Genomic DNA, 24,129 nt, shown 5'->3' with positions numbered 1-24,129 from the left:
AAAACTAAGGGGGGGGTTAATAATTCTGACTTCAACTGTATATATTTATAGTATTGTATATCTCTACTGTAAAATATACAGTAATTTTCACAATGCGACTTTAAAATGCAGTAACATGCTGTTTAACTATCCTACAGTAAATCACAGTTTATATTACAGTTAAACAATGTGTCATTTACAGTGTAATTGTAATGTTGCATACAAATGTGAATTTTATTTCAGAAAGTACAGCAAATGTGAAACATGTTTTAAAATTGTAGACATTTTGCCAGGTAATGCAGATGAAAATCATTCAGAATAATACTCTATTAATAATATACTACATAATATACCTCTGAAATGATAAAACTCAGGTATACTCACTTGTTTCCCCTGTCTCGTATTCACTGTCTCGGAGCAGCTCAAAGATGTCCACCTCCAGTTTGCCAGTGGTGGAGCGATTGCTGGAACGGTTGATGCTGTCTTTGGCCAGAGTGATGGCCAGTCGCTCCCCTCGGCTACACTCCATCGGGTCATCAAGAATGGCAGCTGAGACACAGTTCGTTGAGAGAGAGAGAGAGAGAGACAGACAGACAGTGAGACAAGCTGAAAATATGACAGAACATATTAAAAAGTCTTGAGGAAAGAGTCATGGCAAGTGTTTTTGGCTCCTCTTGTGTGCTTTTTTTAATTTATTTTTTTACAGTAAACAAAGTAAATACGTTTTTTTTCAGGTTTGTTATTAAACTGGCTGAAGTGATCATATTAACATTTTTCTGCATGTAAATGCTGTGTTTCAAAATATTGGTTGCACTTTGGGTTTGCCCACATGGAAAGAACTTATATAAGGACATGTGTGCATATATGAAGCCTATACGCAGTATATATGCACATAGATGATAATATATATGCTGCATATGTGTATATATGCCACATATAGGCAAAATTGAGGTGCATTTATGTGCATATACAGGCCATATAGGTCTCCTGTATTGATTCTTTAAATCCACATAAGCCCTATATGTACAAACAAGATATGTCTCCTGTATAGCTCATATCTCACTTTGGCAACTGTCATACATGATGCCTACAGTAGCTCATATTTTCTATTATCAAGGCAATAACTAAGAATTAAAAGAATACAAAAAAAAATTAAGTATGTGCGAACACTTGAAATTGGTATCACATGCAATTGGCATGTTATGGAATTTAACTAAAGCAACTAAGTAAGAGGATATGGAAAACTATGATATCTAAACATTTTCTTAAAACATTTACAATGTCTTGGGATCTTGAGAACTCCTCTGCTTTAGTAACTAATGAACAGATAGCATTGGCTCTTAAGAGATACAGTAACTACTTACTATGAGCATGTCTATGGTGCTGATTTGGATTAGTTAATGAACTTAAGTTGCAAGTTTTTGGACGGTGGGAGGAAACCGGGAAACCCGGGGCAAACCCACATGAGCACCGGAAGAACGTGTAAACTCCACACAGAAACGTTGGCTGGCTTGGTAAGGACTAGAGCCAGTGACATTCTTGCTGTGAGACAACAGTGCTAACCACTGGGCCACTGTGCCACACATCTAAGAAAGGAGGAGTAGGGGAGGATGGGAGAGTGAACATGACTGTCATATGGAACTTAGGGTATTTATAGTGGCTTGGAAATTGTCTGATTGGTAAATCGTAAATTGAATAATGCGGGGGTGGCTGCAAGCAATCATAGGCATGTGATCCTCCAAAAAATTAGATTATAAATAAACTTCACTAATTATTTCTTGTATAAAGATAATGTATAACAAAATGGTTTGTCGTTTTTTTTTTTTTTTTTGTCTTATTTTTGTTCTTGTACTATTTGATTGTTCTTAAGTAAATAAAAACATTTAAATTTCTGCATGGGGTTTTATTTATGTTGTCCAGCAACTATGAATTTTAATTATTTTTACTAATATATAGGTAAAAATATAGGTGAGCATATATGTACACCTATATATGTACATATAACATAGGAAAATGGCAAATTTTGTGTCACATATATTAAAAACCTATATAAAACCTATATTAAAACGTATGTTTATGTAGGTTCTTTCCGTGCGGGTGAGGAACTTCCATTTAAATGAACTTTTAAAAAAAAGAAGAAGAAAACAACAACCGAGGAAAAAACACAATTCAAATAAAGTTGCACTACAAGTGATTCATATTGATTAAGAGGTACATTTGGTTTTGGGCTTATGAACTTTTATGCATCACAAAAAATGATGTTCTTGTTAATTAATGTGATATTAGTTTCACAAGCATATCTGTAGCCAAAGCTCTTTCGAGTTCACAGCGTTTTCTTCTTCTAGATTATTTTCTCTTTCCATTCCCTATACAGTTCAGTAATATTCAATATATGTTCTGCTGAAAGTAATTTGTTCATTCTAATAAGTTACCTTTTCATTTTTGATGGATGAACTGTGAGAAGAATAATGATAAAACTTTTTTTATTTTTATTAATTCAATGATTATTTACAATTTAAATGAAAGTTACTCCCATACCTTATTAAGAAGCATATAGGAAAAACGTAAAAGAGAGATATTGACAAAAGAGATTGACCTTGTTTCAGTTTAACAAAGAACTGTAAATCCACATAATCCTTGTTTACAGTTGTGGGCTATGTTACTGTGCCCTCTTTTGCTAACATTCATCATATTCAATCCACTTTAAATATACCTTGATGTTCTTGATGCAGGCTCAGTATGTATATGCCACAGCCTGTATCTGATATTCAGGGGTATTAATATCAATGGAAAGCAAATAATTATAATTTTTTTATCACCATAATGTTTGATCTAAATGATTTCTGACAGCAATTAAACTACAGGACTCATTTGTTTTATTTAACAAATCAGAGAAAGAGAACCTTTTGACTTTACATTAACACAAATATTAATGGATGTCTTTCACATTTGAGGTACATATGCCAAGCAATTTTCAAACTAGCCTTGTGATATGTCTGTTACCTGTCTGGCTGGTGTATAGAAATGGGTTATTTTGCCACCTTTCTTGAAGCCAACACATAATTAGCTCTCCAGTGACCCTGGATTTGTGGCATGACTCACATGCTTTGCTGTGAAAGAACTTTATTTACACTGTAGCTCTAAAACTGCACATGATTGTACAGATTTTTTAATGCCAGTTGTCATAGTATGCTAGGAAAGCTCATGCTTTTGTGTCATAAATATTGCACTTGAAATAAGCACAGCTTTCTTAATACTGGACTGTAGAATCATTGTGAGGAAATAAACAAATTACATAATGCACTGCAGTGATTCAGAACAGTTTAACGATTTAATTCAAACAATACCAAATCAGCCATGAGAGTCCTGCTATTAAAAAGGGGGAAATATAAATAACAATCCACTTAAGACTTCCATAAATATCGGGATGTTTGTTTAGAGATGGTAAATGGAGATCCGCGGTATGTTGTAAATGAGATTAAGCATATTTGCTTGCGGCAGAGAAGTGACGGCGGTTAAGACACACATAGCAATTTTAATGTGCGTTTGGGTAAAAAGCAATTCAATTACTATGTACAGGGGTCCAATTTGAGCTAATGTGTTCTGCGAGGAAAAAACATAGATTTTTGTCTTTCCCACAAACTCACGAGGGCTTTTTAAAAAGAAAAGTAATTATCAATTAATGTGCTGTCACATCTGGGGCAAAGGCACATTCATTACAGACATTTCCCATCTGTAATACCTGTCATACAGAGTGTTCACGGGGAATGTATTACTACAGAATACATTTATTTGCATTAAAATAATCCACAAAGATTCTTGGACTAATTATCAACTGGCCGCCTTTTCAGAAGACTCTGTCCCTCTGCAATGCTGAGCTAAATCATCTTCAACACCCACCTCTCTCTGTCAGAGCTGATAGCAAATGGCAAGTACAGAAAGCTCAAACTGGGCAATTCTCCCAACGTTCACCCCTAAATCTTGCAACAAAGAGAGCCAAATGGAAACACTGGCCCTGCGCTGAGCCCTGAGGTTCTGTTCTTTTCCCCAATCGGCGGTCACAAATGTAGATGTCAAAGCAAGAAAGTGGAATTGCTAACGCTAAATGGAATCCTAGCGCAGGGTGAAAATATCAAAGGGGGAGATCTGTTGTGGGGCAATGACATTTTAAAGGCATTGCGGTATGAGACTCTGAGGAATGTGGAGGTCCTTCCACAGCCAAGGTTCTATTCAATCTTCCAGTCTTGGCTCGGCTGCTGACCCTTTTAAAGGAATCGATGGTGAGCAGCAGCGCGTGCCGGAGAATGAAACGCATTGTGTAATGTACATGGATACCAGGGATGATGGTTATGATACCAGCCGCACTGTCCTTGTCTTGGTCACACTATCCAGAAACTAATGCGAGGCAATGTGTGATTTGCACCAATGGGTGTTTGAATTCATTTATTTATTTTTTTTGACTTGTAGGCAAGTATAGTGAGACAGAACATAACGTTAAAGTTTGGAATTCAGATATGTTGCAGGCTATATTTAAACCCTGTTTCTATGTGAGCACCACTGTATAAAAATATTATTTAAAGTTTGGAAAAGAACATATTGCAGGGCAGTCTCAATTTTTTTCCCCAGTTTAAGCACCACTTTACCAGCTCATAAATGGCAGAAGTATTTGGATGTGTTGGTCTTTGACTGATAAGTAAGACAAAGAGAAAATTAAACTAAAAGTTGAAAAATTGTGTATGTTGCAGGCAAGAAACAAACCCATTTTCCCTTAGGAGAACCACAACTTTCTAACAACAAAAGCTCTTGTATTTTTTTGTATTTACTAATTAGCTTTTTTTTGTTTGTTTGTTTTTTTTATTAGTAAGTAAAGAAAAACAGAAAATTTATTTAAAAATCAGTTAAGTTGCAGGCCAGACTCAAACTTATTTTTCCAGCGTTTGCACCCCTCTTCTGGCAACTCTTAAGGCTCGTTTCTTGATGAACAGCCACAAAGCCAAGAACAAAAGAATCTGCCATGTCCTGTTGTTAATGGGGCAGTCTAAAAGTGCATGCAGTTTCACTTTTTCCAGAGAGCTTGTGTGCGCTCACCGCATGTCTATACTTGAAATAATGAACTTCTTGAGCTAATAATGTGAGCGTGATTATTGAAGTGCTTCTGACTTCGATTCTTTCAGGAACAGACAAAGCAAGAGATTAAAGATTAAAGCACGAAAAAAGTAAGAAGAAGCTTGAAAAGCAAAGGAGCAAATGATTCTTTCGGCAGCCTAAAACATGAACAAGCTGCCACATTTAACTATTATCATCACCTTTTTTGAACTCAGAATGAAAGAATTACTTTCTGACAAGAGATTACATGTGCTGGTGAAGAATAAAGATAGAGATGAGATGTTTGCACTGATTGTAGGCTATATGTTGTGTGTTGTTTTCGAAGCCAAAAAAGGACTAAATGTATGCTGTGTGTAGTTTTTCAGTAATTGGAAACGTATCAGAGTCTGTATGTGTTCATATATGTTGCATTTATTTATTTATTTATTTTATATAATTTTTATTTTTATATAATTTTCTGTCGTACACCATGCCCACACAAAGGGTACTATTGGTACCCTTTGGCAGTGGAGACACAAGCCTGATAAAGGTGACCCGTACTAAACCGTACTGTACCGCTCAGTGGTAACTGGCAATTAAATGGTAGATGCATTGTATTGGCCTCTTCTTAATATATGACTAAATAAATTACAAAAATATTAAATGGTAGACAATCTACAACATCTTGACCTGACTGGTTGGCAAGCAAAATCCAAAAGTAGTAAAAGTAGAGTAAACTAATCTTAAATAACTGTAGTTATGCTCCAACCAAAACTCCAACCAAAACAAGATTTCTAGCTTGCAGCATGAGTACAACTGCTGAATGACATACAGTATGCATTTTGAGATGCTTGACCTTTATTTGATAGGTAAGATGGAAACAGTGGCATTAAAGATTGGACCTGTATTGTCAAATCTCCTAGAGTAAGTGATGGACATTTTTGGACATTTTAACATTAAAGTGATGGGTAAATGAAATGAGCCGGTGAAAGGATACAGTATGGAATATTATGGAACTGAATATGACCCAAGGTGGACTCAAATTTGCATTCCCACAAAAGCACCTTAGCTCCTAAAAGATGAGCTTTTAGGATTTTATTTGACAGGTAAGTGAAGCGAGACAGGAAATAGCTAGGAGGATGATTGCAGAATAACTCAGCATGAGATGAACAGGAATGTTAATATATAGGTAATTTATTCCATCCAGATAGCACACTGACATTACAAATTAAGTTATAGATTGTTTTTGTTTGTTTGCAAATGTGCAACTGATGCCATCTCTAGCTCAGTGTGGTATGTTAGTTTCTATTGCACTATATTTCCTCTACCTACTTATTAACCTGTGCAGCTCGCAAACCACTATGAATCCTGCAGGCTATAGAAACACTGAAACAAACATTTAACGTTACAATACATAGGGGTTTATAGTAAGTCCCAAAGGCTAGATCGACACTACACTGTCGCCATAATAAAGTCACTAAACTCTCAGAATAACCTTGCTTTGCTGCTCCCGCAGGACCGTTGGCTAACACTAGTCAAACACACCAGTCACAGAGGAAGGCGATACTGTGAGGAACTCATCACTCAGATGGCTCGTCCGATGTACAAATGCCTATTAAATAAGCACCATCGCACACTTAATCAAGCAGAGTGACTGAATGCAGATAAAATGGACAATTGCATCACCTTTAAGAGTACTAACTGCCATTTAATATGCTTTTCCATTTAAACTGTTGGATCCAAATGAGGCTTGAAAAGCATCAGAGCAGCAGAGTCTTGATTGTGACATTTATACAGCCAATATACAAGACTGATTATCAATGAACAAAGTGTCAACAGTAATGACATTTAAGCACACCCATTAACTTTTAAACATAACGTGGCTGCAGGAGAAATTGCTTGTATATCTTGTGCAATATTTCAATCATGCATGATGTAGGCATGTAAGGAGTGATGCTTAAATTGATTCAAATCAACAATTTAGCTAGAAGTCACAAGGAAGTTGACTTTCAACAGTGTTCTAACAGTGTTTTTCATTTTATAAACGTCCTCTTTCTTTTATAAGTATAAAGGCACGTCATGAACTCAAAAGGAAAACACAGTAATGTTTGATCATCTATGTATATTCATTTATGCTCTGTGTATGCACTCCTGAGGCAATTAAAAAAAAGAACAAAATGAACTTTTCACTATCAAGTCTGGTTTGACAGATTGCTCTGCTTTGGGAGTGTCTCTTGTATGGTTAAAACATAAATTTAGCATCTTTCTGTTTACCCTGGTGAACCAGAAAGTAGTGATGTGCAAAACAGTTTTCAAAATTTACTAGTATACAGTCTTCGATTGAACACATTTCTTAGGATGATTTGCATTAGAAAATGTGTCTAGATTTCAAAAACTGCAAAGCCACGGTGGTAAACAAGCAATGCTAAAACTAGTGTAACTGATAAAATATCCAATGGAAATAGAAGCTATGTGAACTTTTTTTTTTACAGCAGCACCAGCCAACTGAAGAAAAGTTTCTTCTCACAGACTCTCAGGCTGATGAACACTTGACACACCTCACGCAAACTCTTTGCATACCCCTCACAGCATACCATCAAGATGTAGCATGCACTGCTCTTCAACCAAATCTTTACAATAAACAATACTGCCTACAATGGGCATCATGGTGGCACAGAGGGTAGCACGATCGCCTCATAGCAAAGAAGGTCACTGAAGGTTCAAGCCTCAGCTGGCCCAGTTGGCATTTCTTTGTGGAGTTTGCATGTTCTCCACGTGTTCGCATGAGTTTTGTCCGGGAGCTCTGATTTCACTCACAAGTCCAAATACATGTTCTGTAGAAGAATTGGGTAAGCTAAATTGTCTGTAGTGTATGTGTGTGAATGAGTGTATGGGTGTTTCCCCATGGTGAGTTCGGCTGGAAGGGCATCCGCTGCGTAAAACATATGCTGGATGAGTGAGTATGCTGGATTCATACTGCTGTGGCGACCCCTGATGAATAAAGGGACTAAGCTGAAAAGAAAATGAATGAATAAGTATTGCTTACAATAATTTTCCATCAACAGTTGCACTATATGTGCATCTTTTTTACTGTGTACTTGTCTATCTGTGCCTACATGTGTGTAGTGTCTATTTTTCTTATCGTATTTATTGTCTTTTACATATTACTAATAGTATATTAATAGTATATAGTTTTGTTTTTCTGGAGTATTTGTTGTATTTTGTATCTGGAGCCAGTACCTAAGCTTTTCCCTCATCATAGTGCACGTGCTGATGAGACAATACAAGTGATTTGATTTGATTTCAAATGCTGTTCTTCTTCAAAATACACATAACAGCATGACTGCGAATGGGCTTTTATCCAACCTATGTTTAACTGTGCAAAGCTTCTGTTCCCATTTTTTTCCCAATCATATTAGCTGAACATAAAGATACTTGCTACCTGATATTCCAGATGGAATTTCAGTTTCATATTATTTTTATTTATAATCATAATTAAGGACACTCATTTGTAGAGCCAAGGGTTCCTCTTTGATGCGTATTTATAGCAAACTAATGAATGCAATACATCACAGATTAATAGACAATAATGAACTACATTTGTAATAAATGTTAAAAACAAAAAGTTAACAGAGTGATTTAAGCATTCAACCAAAAGTATTCTTTGCTTTTGACCAGCCAGTATTTGAAAAAATCTGTGGTTTTAAATGAATCATTTGAAAGAACGGTTCAGCGATTTTACTACTTTTACTAATTTAGCGATAACATTTTACAGTTAAAAGGCCAAATTACCATTTTGATTATGCTGTATAACAGAGCAGGAATTTTACACATTATTTCCTTTTCTTTTTATTTCTTTTATTTTGACTGGAATAAAAGCTGGAATAAGACTGGAATAAATGTCTGTATTTTGCACTGTCTGGAGTCAGTAGCTAAGCTTTTCACTCATCATAGTGCACGTACTGCTGATGATGTTACAATAAAAGTGATTTGATTTGATTTCAAAGGCTGTTGTTCTCCAAAATTTGATACACATAACTGCATGACTGTGAATGGGCTTTTATCCAAGCTATGCTTAACTGTGCAAAGCTTCTTTTCCCATGTTTTTCCAATTACATTAGCTGTACAAAAAAATCCTTGCTACCTGATATTGCAAACTGGAATTTCACTTTCATATATTTAAAAAAAAAATCATAATTAAGTGATAATTTTACTAATTGAACAATATCATTATACAGTTATGCCCCATTCACACAGGGTGTTAGTGTCAACACTTCCTATTCTTTGTAAATGGGTGATGCTAGGCATTGCCGAACTGCAATGTGGATCCGTAGGCGCCGCTTCAGCAGTGTTGCTTACTGCAGAAATTGAGAAATTCTCAACTTTTCAAGTGCCAACGGAAGTGTCAGCCAATCAGATTGCTTTATGTAAATACCCCAGCTCAGACAGTAGCCAATTGCAGGCTCATTTAATTTGGCTGACACTGCTATGACAATCGCATCAGCCACAACTTCAGACATGCCCTCGGTCAATCGTTGACGCTGAAGCCCAGTGTAAGTGCAAAAGGCCAAATTACCATTTTAATTATGCTGTATAACAGAGCAAGGAATTTTACACATTATTTTCTTTATTTCTTATTTATTCTAGTTTCGCTGGAATAAAAGCAGTTTTAAGATCAATACGATTAGCCCCCTAGGAAACATTGTTTTTTGATCGGCTACAAAAGTAAACACTATCTATGTTTCCATCCAAAGATGCAAGATAAATTTATGCGCAAGACATAAAAGACATGCAAATAAAGCAGCGTTTCCATCCAATGAGTCAAAGAGAACTTCACTTCCTGATTAACTGGTGCCAAATATCAACAGAAAAACACAATTTTCTGCAGTTGGAGAAGCTGCATGAATTTTTTCTTTATTTAAGATTTTACTGGTGCCTCAGAAGACAAATGCCGACACGCAATGAACGCGTGGTGGCGTTTGTAGGTGTGAGACGTACTGCAAAGACGCTTTTGATTTTGGAGGTCATTGTTAATATAATAACACTTATACTCAAATGGTTAAGGCATTTTAGAATGACGAAAACAACGTTTCAAATGTTTCACAGTGTGGTCAACCTGCTGGTTTATCTACTCACACACATTTTGATCATCAACTGATCTCTTTTTCGTCGTATTGTTTTCATCGTAGTTTATGCACATCTTTTCTTATCGAGTATCCAAAATGGGCATTAAAATAGGTGTATTTAAGCACAGCTACTGTTGTGTAATGACTAGCCTAATAATTTACAAAACATGCCTACAGTAGTGAACCTAATTTACTTAGTTAGAATTTTAAAATGCAGCTTAGGTTGAATAGTATTATCTTGCGAAAGAACTAGTAAAATATTATATACTGTGGTCATGTTTAAAAATATGTTGAAAAAAATCTCTTCATAAATCAGCAATTGAGTTATACTGTACTTAATGACAATTTCACAGAACAGCAGATAATTTTGTGCGACAGCAACAGCAAGGCTTATAAGCAGTTCTGTTTTAAGCCTTTTGTTTTGTTACTAAATGAATCAGTGGTTTTGAACAAATCATTTGATTGAATAATGATTCAGTATAACTTAAATGAAATCTGCTGCCACCTGCTGGTGAAACTATGTCACCAAAGCATGAATAAAATCAATTTAAACAGCCTGAATCAGATTTGAACAGCATTTTAAGGCAGTGCTACACTAACACTAAGATACATTTGTCCTATATAAGAGTGGAGTTTTACGGTTGCGAGTTTAAGATGCACTGTCATGGGGATTAGCTTATCTATACATTGGCCGTCAAGGCACACAACCACCTGAAAGCCAACAAAACTGCAATAGGTTCCTTACACTGAGTATCTGCGTATCAGATTTGAACTGCTTAGATCTGCTCTTCACTTCATCCCACCGAGTGTAAAAGAGGATCTAACTAAAGACTGGGGAGATAAAGTACACCAGAGACCAACGTGAGGGTTTTACGGAGGGATCTTCACTGTCAAATAATGAATACCGAGCCTTAAAAATGCATTCAAAGGTTGTTTGATTTTTATTATCGACCAGCCTTTTACCCTTGTCACTGATGAGAATAGACTTGATATTAGTATTCCACCTCTTCGTTCCGTTATTTGAAAGATCAGCGGGATATTTTTAAATCTGATTTAAATTCAGTTTTCTATCAAGCTGGGACAAAAGTGATTTCAAGGTTATCAATAATGTTTAATGGTCCGCAATCCTCTCCATGTGGAATGGCCTGGATGTTTGTCTAAAATCGAGTCTTTTTCTCGTGAGATTCTGAGAGGATCTTCTCTGCACTGAGGATTTTTAAACGGATATATCATCTATCTTTGAATGGGAATGATCTGTCTCGTAAATCAACTTTTAATTACAGATTCTAATTAAATTTTTATTTTCACCACAGCAAGTCTCATCTAATTCTAGCAATGACGCTAATTAGCGGAGCCCCTGGACAAGCCGTTGACGACAGAATCCATCGCTGAAGGGTGTAAGGTCCCAGTAAATCAAAACGCTGATCACTTCATGGACATCCTTGCCTTTGTGGGGGAAAAAAAGACATTTTACACCTTTGAAGAGGTCTTTGTGATGATGAATTAAAATTATGCAAGGGAATTAGATAAAAAATGACATGTTGTAAATGAGTAATGCCTGGTTGGGCTTTAAAATGAATTGTTTTCAAAGCTTGAACACACAAGCCTTTGAAAGAAATAATATGACATGATCCAGACAGTGACAACAGGCAAGAACTACAACATATATATACCAGTGCTAAAATGGAGTCTGATTTTCATTCCTGTTTTCAATGACTTTTTATCTCAGCTCAGGTGTTTAGGTGGCACTGAAATCTGCATTCTTACCCTATCCTACTTCTCATACAAACTGAACGAGGTCTTTAAAGTAGAAAATAAAATAAAAACTAACCATATGATTTTGTTAGCTCTTATTGCTAGTTTTGTGGTGAACAATTTATATGTGCATGCCATTAAGAGAAAAAAATAAATAAATAATGCTTCACCTTAATCATTTATTAAAATCTGAATAAGCACTTCCTGTTAGTTTTCAGTTAAATTCTCAGATAACGTCTGTCTGAGGTATTGGGCATGGTTAACAACACAAACAGAAATGGTGAGGAGGAGGTGTTTGTTAGGTTGTTATAACTCTTGTGAAACCCTTTTCGCGATCTTTCTGAATAAAATGCCTGCTTTGCTTTACACCCAGTGTTTTCTCATTTAATTTAACATTACATTTGTCTAGGAACTGCGTCACAATATGAAAAAAATGGGCACAGCTTCCTGCAGACTTAAACATTAAACACTTCTTAAACGTGTTAAAAAAACATTATATTATTTACTACTATTTAGAGTCTGAACATAAAAACAAAAGCCCACTATCGCTTTTATAAAATATTGTAGGAGTTGCTCATTTTTATTAATTCATATGATCTTTGCATGAATCTAAGATATTTAGGTTCACTTTTAACTACCACTGGCCCATAAACAGTTGAATAAATGAAGAGCTCAAATGCAAAAATCTCCAAGGGCTCTATTTTAACAATCTAGGCGCAAAGTCCAAATCGCAAGGCTCAAAAGCATTTAGGGCATGGCCGAATCCACTTGCTATTTTAAAGACAAAAAAATATGCTTTGCGCCCTGGCACATGGTCTAACAGGGTTGTGCTTATTCTCTTAATGAGTTAAGGGTGTGTTTTGAGCATAACGTGCATTTACTCCTTTACGTTCATGGATAGGGAAACAGTGTTGAAAACACTCCACTGAAGACATCCGTCAGCCTACATATTTAATTTAGCTTGTTAAGCGCAAAGATTTGTTTCAAAACCATTTCTGATTTCAGTTCTGATTTCCAGAAAATGAATAAATGATCAATGATACCAACGTGTGTTCATAAAACTGAGTTATATCCAAACACACATCCTATTCTTATGCTTCATATGGTGATGCATACGTTTCCAAAACTGGACATGTGAACAAATCTAAACTTGTCTTTATTAAAACAAATATAAATCACGCCAAACGTGTACGGTCACACTTTACAATAAGGTTCATTAGTTAATGTTAATTAATGCATTTACTAACATGAACGAACAATGAACAATAAATTTACTACTGTATTTGTTCATGTTAGTTAACATTAGTTAAGGAAAATACAGTTGTTCATTGTTAGTTCATGTTAACTCATGGTGTATTAACTAATGTTAAACAGCATGGACTTGGATGTAAATAATGCATTAGTAAATGTTAAATTATGATTAATTAATGCTGTACATGTGTTGTTCATGATTAGTTCATGTTAGTAAATGCATTAACTAATAAACCTTATTCTAAAGTGTTACCACATGTATGATAGGGCCCTAAGTGTGTTTTAAAGTTTTCTTTTTAAATAAGCTTTTTTTTCAGCATCCTGTATTTATGTTTAGTTATTTTATATTAAAGTCAATAAAAACAACCTTTTCTTTGCCAAAAAAGTGAAATTACTAAACCTACACACAGGAGCTTGATACATTTTAGAAGAAAAACCTTTGAATGTATATTCACAAATTGGCAAGCGAAAATAGTTTTCAATTTTCATGAGATTGTACAACCTTACAAAGACAGACTGAGCAAATAAATATACTAAACAATATGATTAAAATAACAATCTATATAAGTGCTTTCACAATTGAATTGCATTTTATTTTCTTAGGATAGGACATGTTCACCTGAGTTTGTGTTTCTTCTCTTAGTAATGGAGGTTTGGAGTGAGATGGGTAAGAAATTGGATTGACCCCAACCCTAACAGTCCACTTATAATCTAATGAGAATTAGTTGGCATGTGGATGCAATGTAACTTAAATTCAACAAATGGATAATTAAAAGTGTGACTGAAATTGGTTGTGTTTTATAGACAAAACCTAGCAAATGTATAAAAGATAAGTAAATAAAGAGCCTAATAACCTGCTGCATGCTGTTGAACTATTAGAGTAATTCCTAACATTATTAAAATGATAAAAATTCCTAAAGTAATTCCTTGATATAAACATATATATATATATATATATATATATATATATATATATATATATATATATATATATATATATAGCCATTAAATGTCATATAATATATCCTGTGACATTGAGTAAGGTTTTATTTTTCACATTTTCTTCGCACATCGCATTTCTCTTCACACTCATATTTCATTTCTCACATTTCATACATTCCTAACTCAAATGGCTGTTTCCGTAGTAACTGAGGACATTAAAAATGGGTATAAATACAAATACATATACAGATTATATATATATTATATATAAATGTTTACACTTATTTGTTTAGATTAAAATGACAGGGTTAAATTAAATTCTTCAAGGCAAATCAAAAATAATATATATACAATAAACAAAAAAAGAGAGTTTTTTTGTTTAAATCTTCAAATAAAAAAAGAAGGTACCATCCATTTTAATAAAATCATCCACTGGGATATAAAAAGAGCCCCAAGAAAAGCTTAAATATTTAAGCCTCAATTTAAATTTCCTTTATTTAAACAACCATTTCTCCAAATTGTGAAAAAATACCATATATTTGAATGTGGATTTAACTAAGCTAAATATGGGAGAGAGAAAAAAAAAAAACGGCAGTCGTGTGCAGTCTGCATTATTTAACATTCGCTGGACTGCAGACACAGTTATAGATAAAAATGTTATACTGAAACTCTGGCTGTAATATTTCAGCTGTGCGAAAATCTGCAATTCATGCTTTTATGTGACTATTACAGTAGAGCATGACATACACTACAGCTCTTTTTTAGAGGAATAATAAACGAGGAGGAAAAGCCTAAGAAAGTTTCTCTCTCATTGATCACAACCAGTGTTTTCATTGGTATCTGTGTTTAGCTTTAACAGTCGTGTGTGTTTGTGTGTATTTGTGTGTGTGTGTGTGTGTGTGTGTGTGTATTCACTAAGGGAGGCCATTAGAGACAGGGGAATAATGATGGTATTAATGGCATCAATTGCTCATCCTGACTGCCATTGGAGTGCAGCCCTTGGGATCCGTGTGCAGGGATAATTGTTTACATCTTCAGTTGCCTGTTTTTATCCCTTTTTGCACACTTTATCACTCAGTGCACACACACACGTAAAGGTGAAGAAACAAATTGGGCCAGAATCTGCCTCTGTTCCACCCTGTGACACTTTGGCCCACCTGACTTATTATAAACTATAGTATAATTGTTACATATATTTATATATACAGTACATAAATACATGAATGCATGCATACATACATACATACATACATACATACATACATACATACATACATACATACATACATACATACATACATACATACATACATACATACATACAGTGCTATTTTTATCCATTCCTCAGTGAATACAGGCAATATTTTGGTGCATTTAAAAAATACAAATTTATTTAACAGATATTTATTGAAATAATATTTTAGTCACCAAACATATTCTGAAAATGAAAGATAATACAATTAAATTAAAGCAAAATATTGCCCAATTACAAACTACAAAAGTTCAACAAAATTAGTTTTTTTCCTTTCTTTTTTAAAATTTTGTATTTAGTATTTTTCTATAACATATAAATTTGGGTGTACTAGTTTTTGGATGTTATTGTAAGTTATTTTGTTAGATAAGCTCCAGATTTGGCTTCAGTACTGACTAATCTAATGTGTATGCACAAATATAATATTGTATAGCTTCCTATTAAAATAATACAAATTTATTAGGATTTGTGAGGGGTGTACTTACATTTGCTGAGCACTTTACATAAATCTAAGAGTAAAATTAAGACCTGGTAAGACTAAGACTTTTTAAAATTATTATTATTTGTAACAATGACTTAGAAGGTGATAAAGGTTAGTTGGTGTGTACCGAAAGAAAAAGATAACTTCCCAGTGGTTTTCCGCCAAATAAAAACAAAAAAGAAGCAAACATTATAAATTATATTATTTTAAACTTTTAAAAATAAACTTTTTATTGTGATATGTCTTTATTAATTTGTTTGATTATTCTACATGATTAACAACAAGAAAATATCATTGTTGTTGTTATTGTTTATAGTTTTGTTATTATTATTATTATTATTATTTCAACAATTCGCTGTTTCATGAGCAGTAACAAAAGCATGGGCAGTAAATTTCCTTAAATAAAGAAGTTGATTCGAATGTTATTATTCGATTAAATGGGCATAATCAGTAATTATCAGCTGATAGATATGGGCCAGCAGGGGCCTTCTGGCTCAGAGGGCTCAAAAGGCTGTTATCATTCAACCACATTGTTAATCAGCTATACTAATATAGCTATACTCAGCTATAGATGACATAAGGTTATGGCCAGAAGTTAACGAGTATTATTTATATTCATTCATTTATTTTCTTTTCGGCTTCATGATCATAATTCATAATCCGGGGTCGCCACAGCGGAATAAACCGCCAACTTATCCAGCATGTTTTTAGGCAGCGGATGCCCCTCCAGCTGCAACCCATCTCTGGGAAACATTCACACACACTCATTCACACTCATACACTACGGACAATTTTAGCCTACCCAATTGACCTGCACTGCATTTCTTTGGACTGTGGGGGAAACCGGAGCACTCGGAGGAAACCCACGTGAACGCAGGGAGAACATGCAAACTCCACACAGAAACGCCAACTGACCCAGCCAAGGCTCGAACCAGCGACCTTCTAGCTGTGAGGTGACAGCACTACTTATGATGCTACTGCGTCGCCCGAATTATTTATGTTATTTAAGAAATTTCCCATCAACTGTATTTTATTAACGTCTACCCCTACCCCAATCCTAAAGCAAACCGTCACAAAAGATCTGGAGTGTTCACTAGTATAGCTGATTAATGATATGAATGGATGATAACACCCTTCTGAACCTACCAGTAGGTGCAGAAGGTCCCTTCTGGCCCATATCTATTAGCTGATAACCATTGATAATGCCCATTCAATCAAGTGATAACATTCAAAACGGGTGTATAAACACACACTGTAAAAATGATGAGTTCCACACAATTCCTTCATATTGTCCCAACACTAATCTTTTAAGTGGACTTCACTGTTTTTATAAAATTTAAGTGGATTAAACATAAAACAATTAAGTTGCCCTCCCCAAAAAACACATTTTAAACTCATCAGCTCATTTTAAGTAAGTAGTCTGAACAAGCAGCAAAAGTCTTTTTCTGTGTGTGTGTGTGTGTGTGTGTGTGTGGGTGTGTGTGTGTGTGTGTGTGTGTGTGTGTGTGTGTGTGTGTGTGTGTGTGTGTGTGTGTGTGTGTGTGTACATATATACATATGTATATGTATATAAAACCAGTGGTCCAATTAATTGGTTTCTCAGAATATTTAATCACAAAAAAAATAATCAAAAATCTAAACAATTAAATGTAAAACTAAAACCAATTAAATAGCTGGTCCAATCTTCACTGCAATAAATGAAATAATACATTAAATTAGATGTAGTGCTCTTTGTGTTTGACCTTTTTTTGACAATTAAAATGAGCTGTTTTATTTAGCTCTTTTTTAACTTGAGATTATAATTATTGCGAGCTTATTAAAGATACTGAAATGACACAGTCGAACATAAGCGGGTATTCACAATATTGCTCAAGCAGTAGGAATATTTGGTAAGATATAGATTTAATAGCTCACTAGGAGGGATTATAATTGAAAACAATTTAATGATTCTGCTTTCACCTCCGGTAGGTTACCACATGTCATTGTTTTGTTATTGATGTGCATTCAGAATGTAAATATGTGTTCACAGTCTGATCTACAAAAGCCTGATTCTGGCTTCTGGGAATCAGAATAACACTATGTCACACTTTTTTATATTGAGTTTTGTAAGAAAGGAAATTTACATACGATATGTGGTTTCAACAACCAGATGCATTAACACTTACCCGGCTGCATCTCGAATATGCTGCAAACCACCTCCTGAAGTGATTTGTGTGATCAGATAGCAATCCATTTCAGATGTGTTTTCACATGAAGTAGCCAAGTGTAAATAGACTCAAAGAAGCAGCTTCTGTATTGAAATTGAATGTAACAAAATACATTCATCTCCACATTTCTCCATATGATAAAGACTTGCGCTCTCTCTCTCTCTCTTTACGCCATGCCTGTACATCTGACATCTACCCTTACTAACACAATCACATTTGTTATATTATATTAAACAGTAATACTACTACTGGCCTCTGATCTGAGGAAATCTGCTGCCCATAAATATATTTTTATTGGTCATGAAACTGTATGAGCTTTATTGCAATAATAATAGCACCACTACCACTACCACCACCACCACCTACTACAGCTACAAACAATGAAGATGATCGTGGTGATGACAATGATGATGATGATGAAGATGATTATGTTGTTCTTATAATTTTACAGTTGTTATATTATATTAAATGCTGGTTCTACTACTACGGACCGCTGGTCTGTGGAAATGCACTACTCATAAATATTTTTTTATTGATCATGAAACTGTATGAGAATTACTGCAATTGGTAACAATACTACTACTACTAACACTATCACAAACCACAACCACAACAACAAGAAAAACAACAACAATTACAAGAACAACAACAATGATAAAATTAACAACAACAACAACAACAACAACAACAACAACAACAACAACAACAACAATAATAATAATAATAATAATAATAATAATAATATTGTTATTGTCATTGTTGTTGCAGTTCTTGTTGTTGTTCTTGTTATACTTAATATGAATTTGTATTGACCATAAAACTGTTATGGTATCATTGCAACAACAATACATTATTGCTTTTTCTATTATCATAAATATCATTGTTGTTGTTGTTGTTGTTGTTGTTGTTGTTGTTGTTGTTATTATTATTATTATTATTATTATTATTATTAGTATTATTATTATTAACAACAACAAAATAATAATAATAATAATAATAATAATAATAATGATATCAATACTAATAATGCTAATAATATTATTATTTTTATTAATAATAATAATAATAATAATAATAATGTTGCTGTTATAATTATTTTGATGGTTTATTATAGCACCATTCTTGCTGAAATGGAATATATGCAAACTTTGTACTAAATATTATTATATGATAAAGGCAATATTTTTTCTCTCTCTTTTTTATCCGCCAGTGTACCTGTATTTCTGACATACCCTTACCGACACAATCACTTCTCTAGTCAGTTTTGTTCACGCTCATTAAGCCATTGCTTCTGAGTGCTTGTCCTCATTCACTCTGCTGTTCTATAATAACACGAATCACAATAATTAAAGGTTGTTGCCATTCTTGGTCATGACATTCGCTCCTGCAACGAAGTGTAAAAACATGTCATAAAATAGCAGACTATCCATGGAGACTTGCTTTGCTGCTTATCTTGCCCATACATTCAATAAATGAGCAAGTATTTAGTTTGGGTTAAGCTTTATTAGCTATTAATTACTGGCCTATTAACTGCCTATTATTTATATATTAGCTGTTTATATATTAGCTCTAGTAAAGTATGATTTTATTTTATATCCCTAATACCTAAACCCAAATACATCCTAGAAAAACAGTATGCGAGAAGTACCCGGATGACTTACTACTTCCGGCGAGATTCTGGAGTGCACATCCCATGCATGCTGCGCTATCCCATGATGCCCCACGAGCGAATTCATGAATGGTAGTGAAGCGACGCAAATTACGCAGGTACGTCACGTGACTATGTCAAAATGGCGGATGTAGTACTTTTCTAACGGCCGAGTAGTATGTTTAAATTTAAATGCAGTACCTACTGAGTAGTAGGCGGTTTCGGACACAGCCATGGTTTCCCGATCACCAGCGACCTAACCACCAGAGATCGCTGGAAAACATTCACACTCACATGAACTACAATTCTGCCTTATAACAGACTACAAAACTCAGTCATGCACCACACACAATCGGTTCCAAATCCTGACTGACTACACTCTCACAGCTGATGTTGCTCAATGACTGATTACACACACATATATTCGGCTCAACGCGTTTTCCTTGCCTTGTCTTCCATGTTTTAAACCTTTGCTTTGTTTTGTTGATTATTCCTATTCGACTACGTCTCTTGATTCCCTCATACATCTGTTTGCTCCTGTGTTGACCATTGCTTGCCTGACCATCCTGTCAATAAAACCCTGCATTTGGATCCTCACCCCTGTTGTCAGTGTCAACCCCCTCGTTACACTTGGTAAATGACTTGTTATTAGCAAAAATTGTACTTTCAAATAAAACGTGACCTTATTTAGTTAGTTACTTTTTTATTTTAATAAATACAATGTATTTTATAAAGTACTAAATGCAAACACCAAACATAAAGTATTGTTTGAAATCTGTTTTGATCTTTTCAAAAACAAAATTCTCAAATTATGTTACACATTTTCCTGAATTCCATTTTGTTCCAGGCTCATTGCGGATATGTAACCATGTCTACATTATAAGGGACAGCGAAATACGTAACTGTAGGGATGTCTGCTCACAGTTTTTGTTTTTTCAAATCCACCAGAGGCCGCAGTGTACACATTTTGATGACCTCAAATTTCTCTCACACAACCTCTTCTCGCGTAAATCCAACAAGAGGGCACAATATGTACTTTAGCCAACTAGGCCAGCTTGCTGTGGACTGGCTGACCAACTGACCCACCCACCCCTTCCCTAAAGCCAACCAATAGTGTTTTCTAATCTAGATAAAAAAAATAATTGCCACTGCGGCCATGTGATTTCACCATAATTTGAGCCTGTTGTTTATTTATTTATTTATTTGTTTTTGGCTTTGTTTTACCTGGTTTCTGAAACCACTCTTTGTCCCACTCGAACCCTATCATCGCAGTCAATTCTGCTCCACATCACAAGTCCATCGCCATGTGTGGCGAGCTACTGGGCAAACTGGTAACACCTGCAAAGCTGTCCACATAGAGGTAAGCCGTTAGCGGTATCATGAAAAGGAACAGAAGCCGACGGCAACATCATACCACCCCATAACATTCGTTTTACAGACAAAATGAAGCCAGACATACCTCTGTTTACTTACATGAGGCCTCCAGAAATGTAGACAGGGGTACGTATCCACAATGAGCTTGCGTTGATCTGTTTTGTTTTGTTTGTTTTTTTAATTGTTTCATAGACTGCATTTTAATACTTGATTAAACTTTAATTAGATTAGAATTAGACTTAAAAATATGAAATTTGAGTAATCAGTAAACATTTTTATAGCACTTTGATAGATTTCACAGAATTAAAATTGTAGAAACCTGAAATGTATTTTTGCTATTATCAAATTTAACAAAAATGTTAATTAAACCTGAAACTTGGCATGAAGATGCTGCACAGTTTTGTGTTTATGATATGACAGTAGCAAAAAACAACAACAACAAAAACAGTAAAATCCTTGTGAAAAGACCCTCATATTAGATCCGCAAACTAAATTAATGTCCTTATTTAATAAAACGAAGGTCACACACACACACTTTAAGTGGCAAGTAGTCAGCCAAACTGCAACATCCATTTAAAAAGGGCACACGCAGGCTTCATATGTAATAATTGTTTTGGCATTTTCATATTCATAGATAACAGTCCATATCGTGATTTGATTAGTTTTCATTATTGATCCAAAAATCTTAAACCTGCATGGATTTTGTGATTCCACTTTTTCTACATCACAGAAGGCATAAGGGCCCAACAAGTGAGAACAAAAATCAGCGTTGGCAAGAATATGAAACTTGCTTTCACAGCTGATCTTGTCTACAGTAAACAGAACGCCAAGCACACCAATCCTTGTTACACTACACAGAAAAAAAAAACTCTATAGGGCATTGTCAAAGCTAAGGACCAAATTGTCTTTTTGTCGCATGAAGAACATGATAGAAAATTGCAGAGGACTAAATTCAATTGGTTGCACATCCTCTAAAGAGCAGGTTTGCGATAATAGCCCCTCTTGAGTCTATGTCTGACCTGGGGATTTGTTATTTTGCCTGCAATTGCGCAAAAAAAAGTAACTGTAACACTAAGCCCCATCCCCCCACCTCAATAAAAGCACACACATCATTACCATGAAGACGCTTGCTGGCGTTTAGAGTCCAATCACACCTTCCCACACAATTCTCGCAGCTCTAGAGACCCCAGACCAGCGTCAAAACAACAGACAAAACCACTTGCCAACTGAGCAAACAATACCTGACTGTACACTGTGTTTATAGTGGAAATGCGCTGCTCACATTTCATTTCACACTGAGACGGGAGAAGGCCGGAGTGAGAGAGAAGCAAGGCGGTGTGATGCGGGGACGACAGGGAAATGGCATGAGGACTTAAAAGCATTGCTGGTGTGTTAATGTAAAAACGCATGGCCCATTGAGCTCAGACTGAAGACTGATGATTGATGCGTCTGTTGACTAGACGGCAATTGTACGGTAAGTGGGGTTAAAATAGGATTTTTTTTCTGATCCTGGTGCACTAGGTGGAGATTAATTTGACCCCTGGGCCTTGGTGAATCCTATTAAAGTATTAATGGCTAATAATTGCATCATTAACGCCTCATTAATAAGGAATTAAAGAGTCAATGTTTTAGGGTATAACAATTATCATAAGGTTTCGTTAAAAACAAGCAATACTTGTACAGCATTTATTATTAATTATAGATCAACATTTACTAATGCGTTTTTAAAATCCAAACTGATGCTTGTTATTATTATTATGTAATGCAATGATTTAACATGAACTAACAACAAACTATTTTATTTACATTAACAAAGGTGAACAAATACTGCAGTACAGTTTTTTCAATTGGTTTGGTGCAATTTCCACAAGCTATCAGTACTAAACGATACTCTTAGTACTTTAATTACAACAAATCCCTAGTGCACTATTTTTCAAACATTTCAGCATATTTTCAATTGTTTTAGTACAATACACAATCCAAAATATCCTTTTCACTACACAAAATGAGTGTTTCATCTATATAAATGTTTCATTCACAGTAACTGCCTTTCATAAAGCTATCAGTAGCTATGCTTCCTTTTAAAAATGCTAATTACTTTATACACAAAACTGGATTATTGCATAAACGACAGCAGCGTTTTCATCCAATGAGTCAAAAAGAACAAAATGGTCACTTCCCGATTAACTTGCGCCAAATATCAACGGTATAACTGCATGTACTGCAGTTAGAGAAGCTGCGTGAATCCTTTCTTCATTTATAAATGACTTGCACCTCAGAAGGCAATTCTGACAAGCAGTAAATGCATGGTGACATTTGAAGGTGTCACTTTTGATTCTGGACGTAAATAATAATATAATAACACTAACACTGAAATGGTGCAAGCGTTTTAGAAAGACCAAAGCATTTAAGATGTTTTACAACTTACTCAGCCTGCTGGTTTGTCTATTCACACACATTTTTATCATCACATGATTTCATAACAAAATCACATGACTTTTATTAATGCGCATACTGGGATTTGTTCGGTAAAAGTGTTTCCATCGTAGTTTATGTGCATCTTTTCTTATAAATAAAAAGTTTATCCTACTCCGTTATGCAAATTTGTTTTTTGTTTTTATGCGCATTTTCAAAATTCATGCGCATCTTGGCATTTCCATCAACAAATCATATCCAAAATGTGCATACAAATAGGTGGATGGAAACGTAGCTACTGTCAAACTTTTGATTGGCATCTCTTATCATTAAATATAATACATTTGTCTGTGGTTTAATTCAACTGAACTTAATGTTTAATCAATTATTCATTTATTATAAGAGATTTGAAAATGTGTACTTTACTTATGAAAATAGTGCCAAACCAACTGAAATAAACTGTATTGTTCATTGTTTATTCTTGTTTTTAAACACTTTTACTAACATTAACTCATTGTAAAGTGCTACAAAAAAAGGGGGAGGGGGGGGGGGTGTCAACATACAAAAAGAGTTAAACGTTTGGATTATTTCTGATTTTTATTTTCTGTTTTAAA

General features: G+C 34.8%; 1 protein-coding gene across 6 annotated transcripts in view; it reads right to left on the bottom strand.

Annotated features, from left to right (window-relative positions):
* Positions 1 to 24,129, bottom strand: part of grik4 (glutamate receptor, ionotropic, kainate 4) — a 647,123-nt gene that overhangs the window by 253,854 nt on the left and 369,140 nt on the right. For all 6 annotated transcript variants that reach the window (XM_087284137.1, XM_087284133.1, XM_087284134.1 and 3 more), the window contains one exon: positions 364 to 528. In XM_087284137.1, the coding sequence (XP_087140263.1) occupies positions 364 to 528 (165 nt within the window). The remainder of the gene's footprint in view (positions 1 to 363; positions 529 to 24,129) is intronic.

Source organism: Danio rerio, chromosome 15 (genome assembly GCF_052040795.2).
Source record: "Danio rerio strain M-AB ecotype USA chromosome 15, GRCz13ab, whole genome shotgun sequence".
Lineage (NCBI taxonomy): Eukaryota > Metazoa > Chordata > Actinopteri > Cypriniformes > Danionidae > Danio > Danio rerio.
The sequence above is the reverse complement of the archived record's forward strand: the minus strand, read 5'-3'. Positions and strand labels throughout refer to the sequence as shown.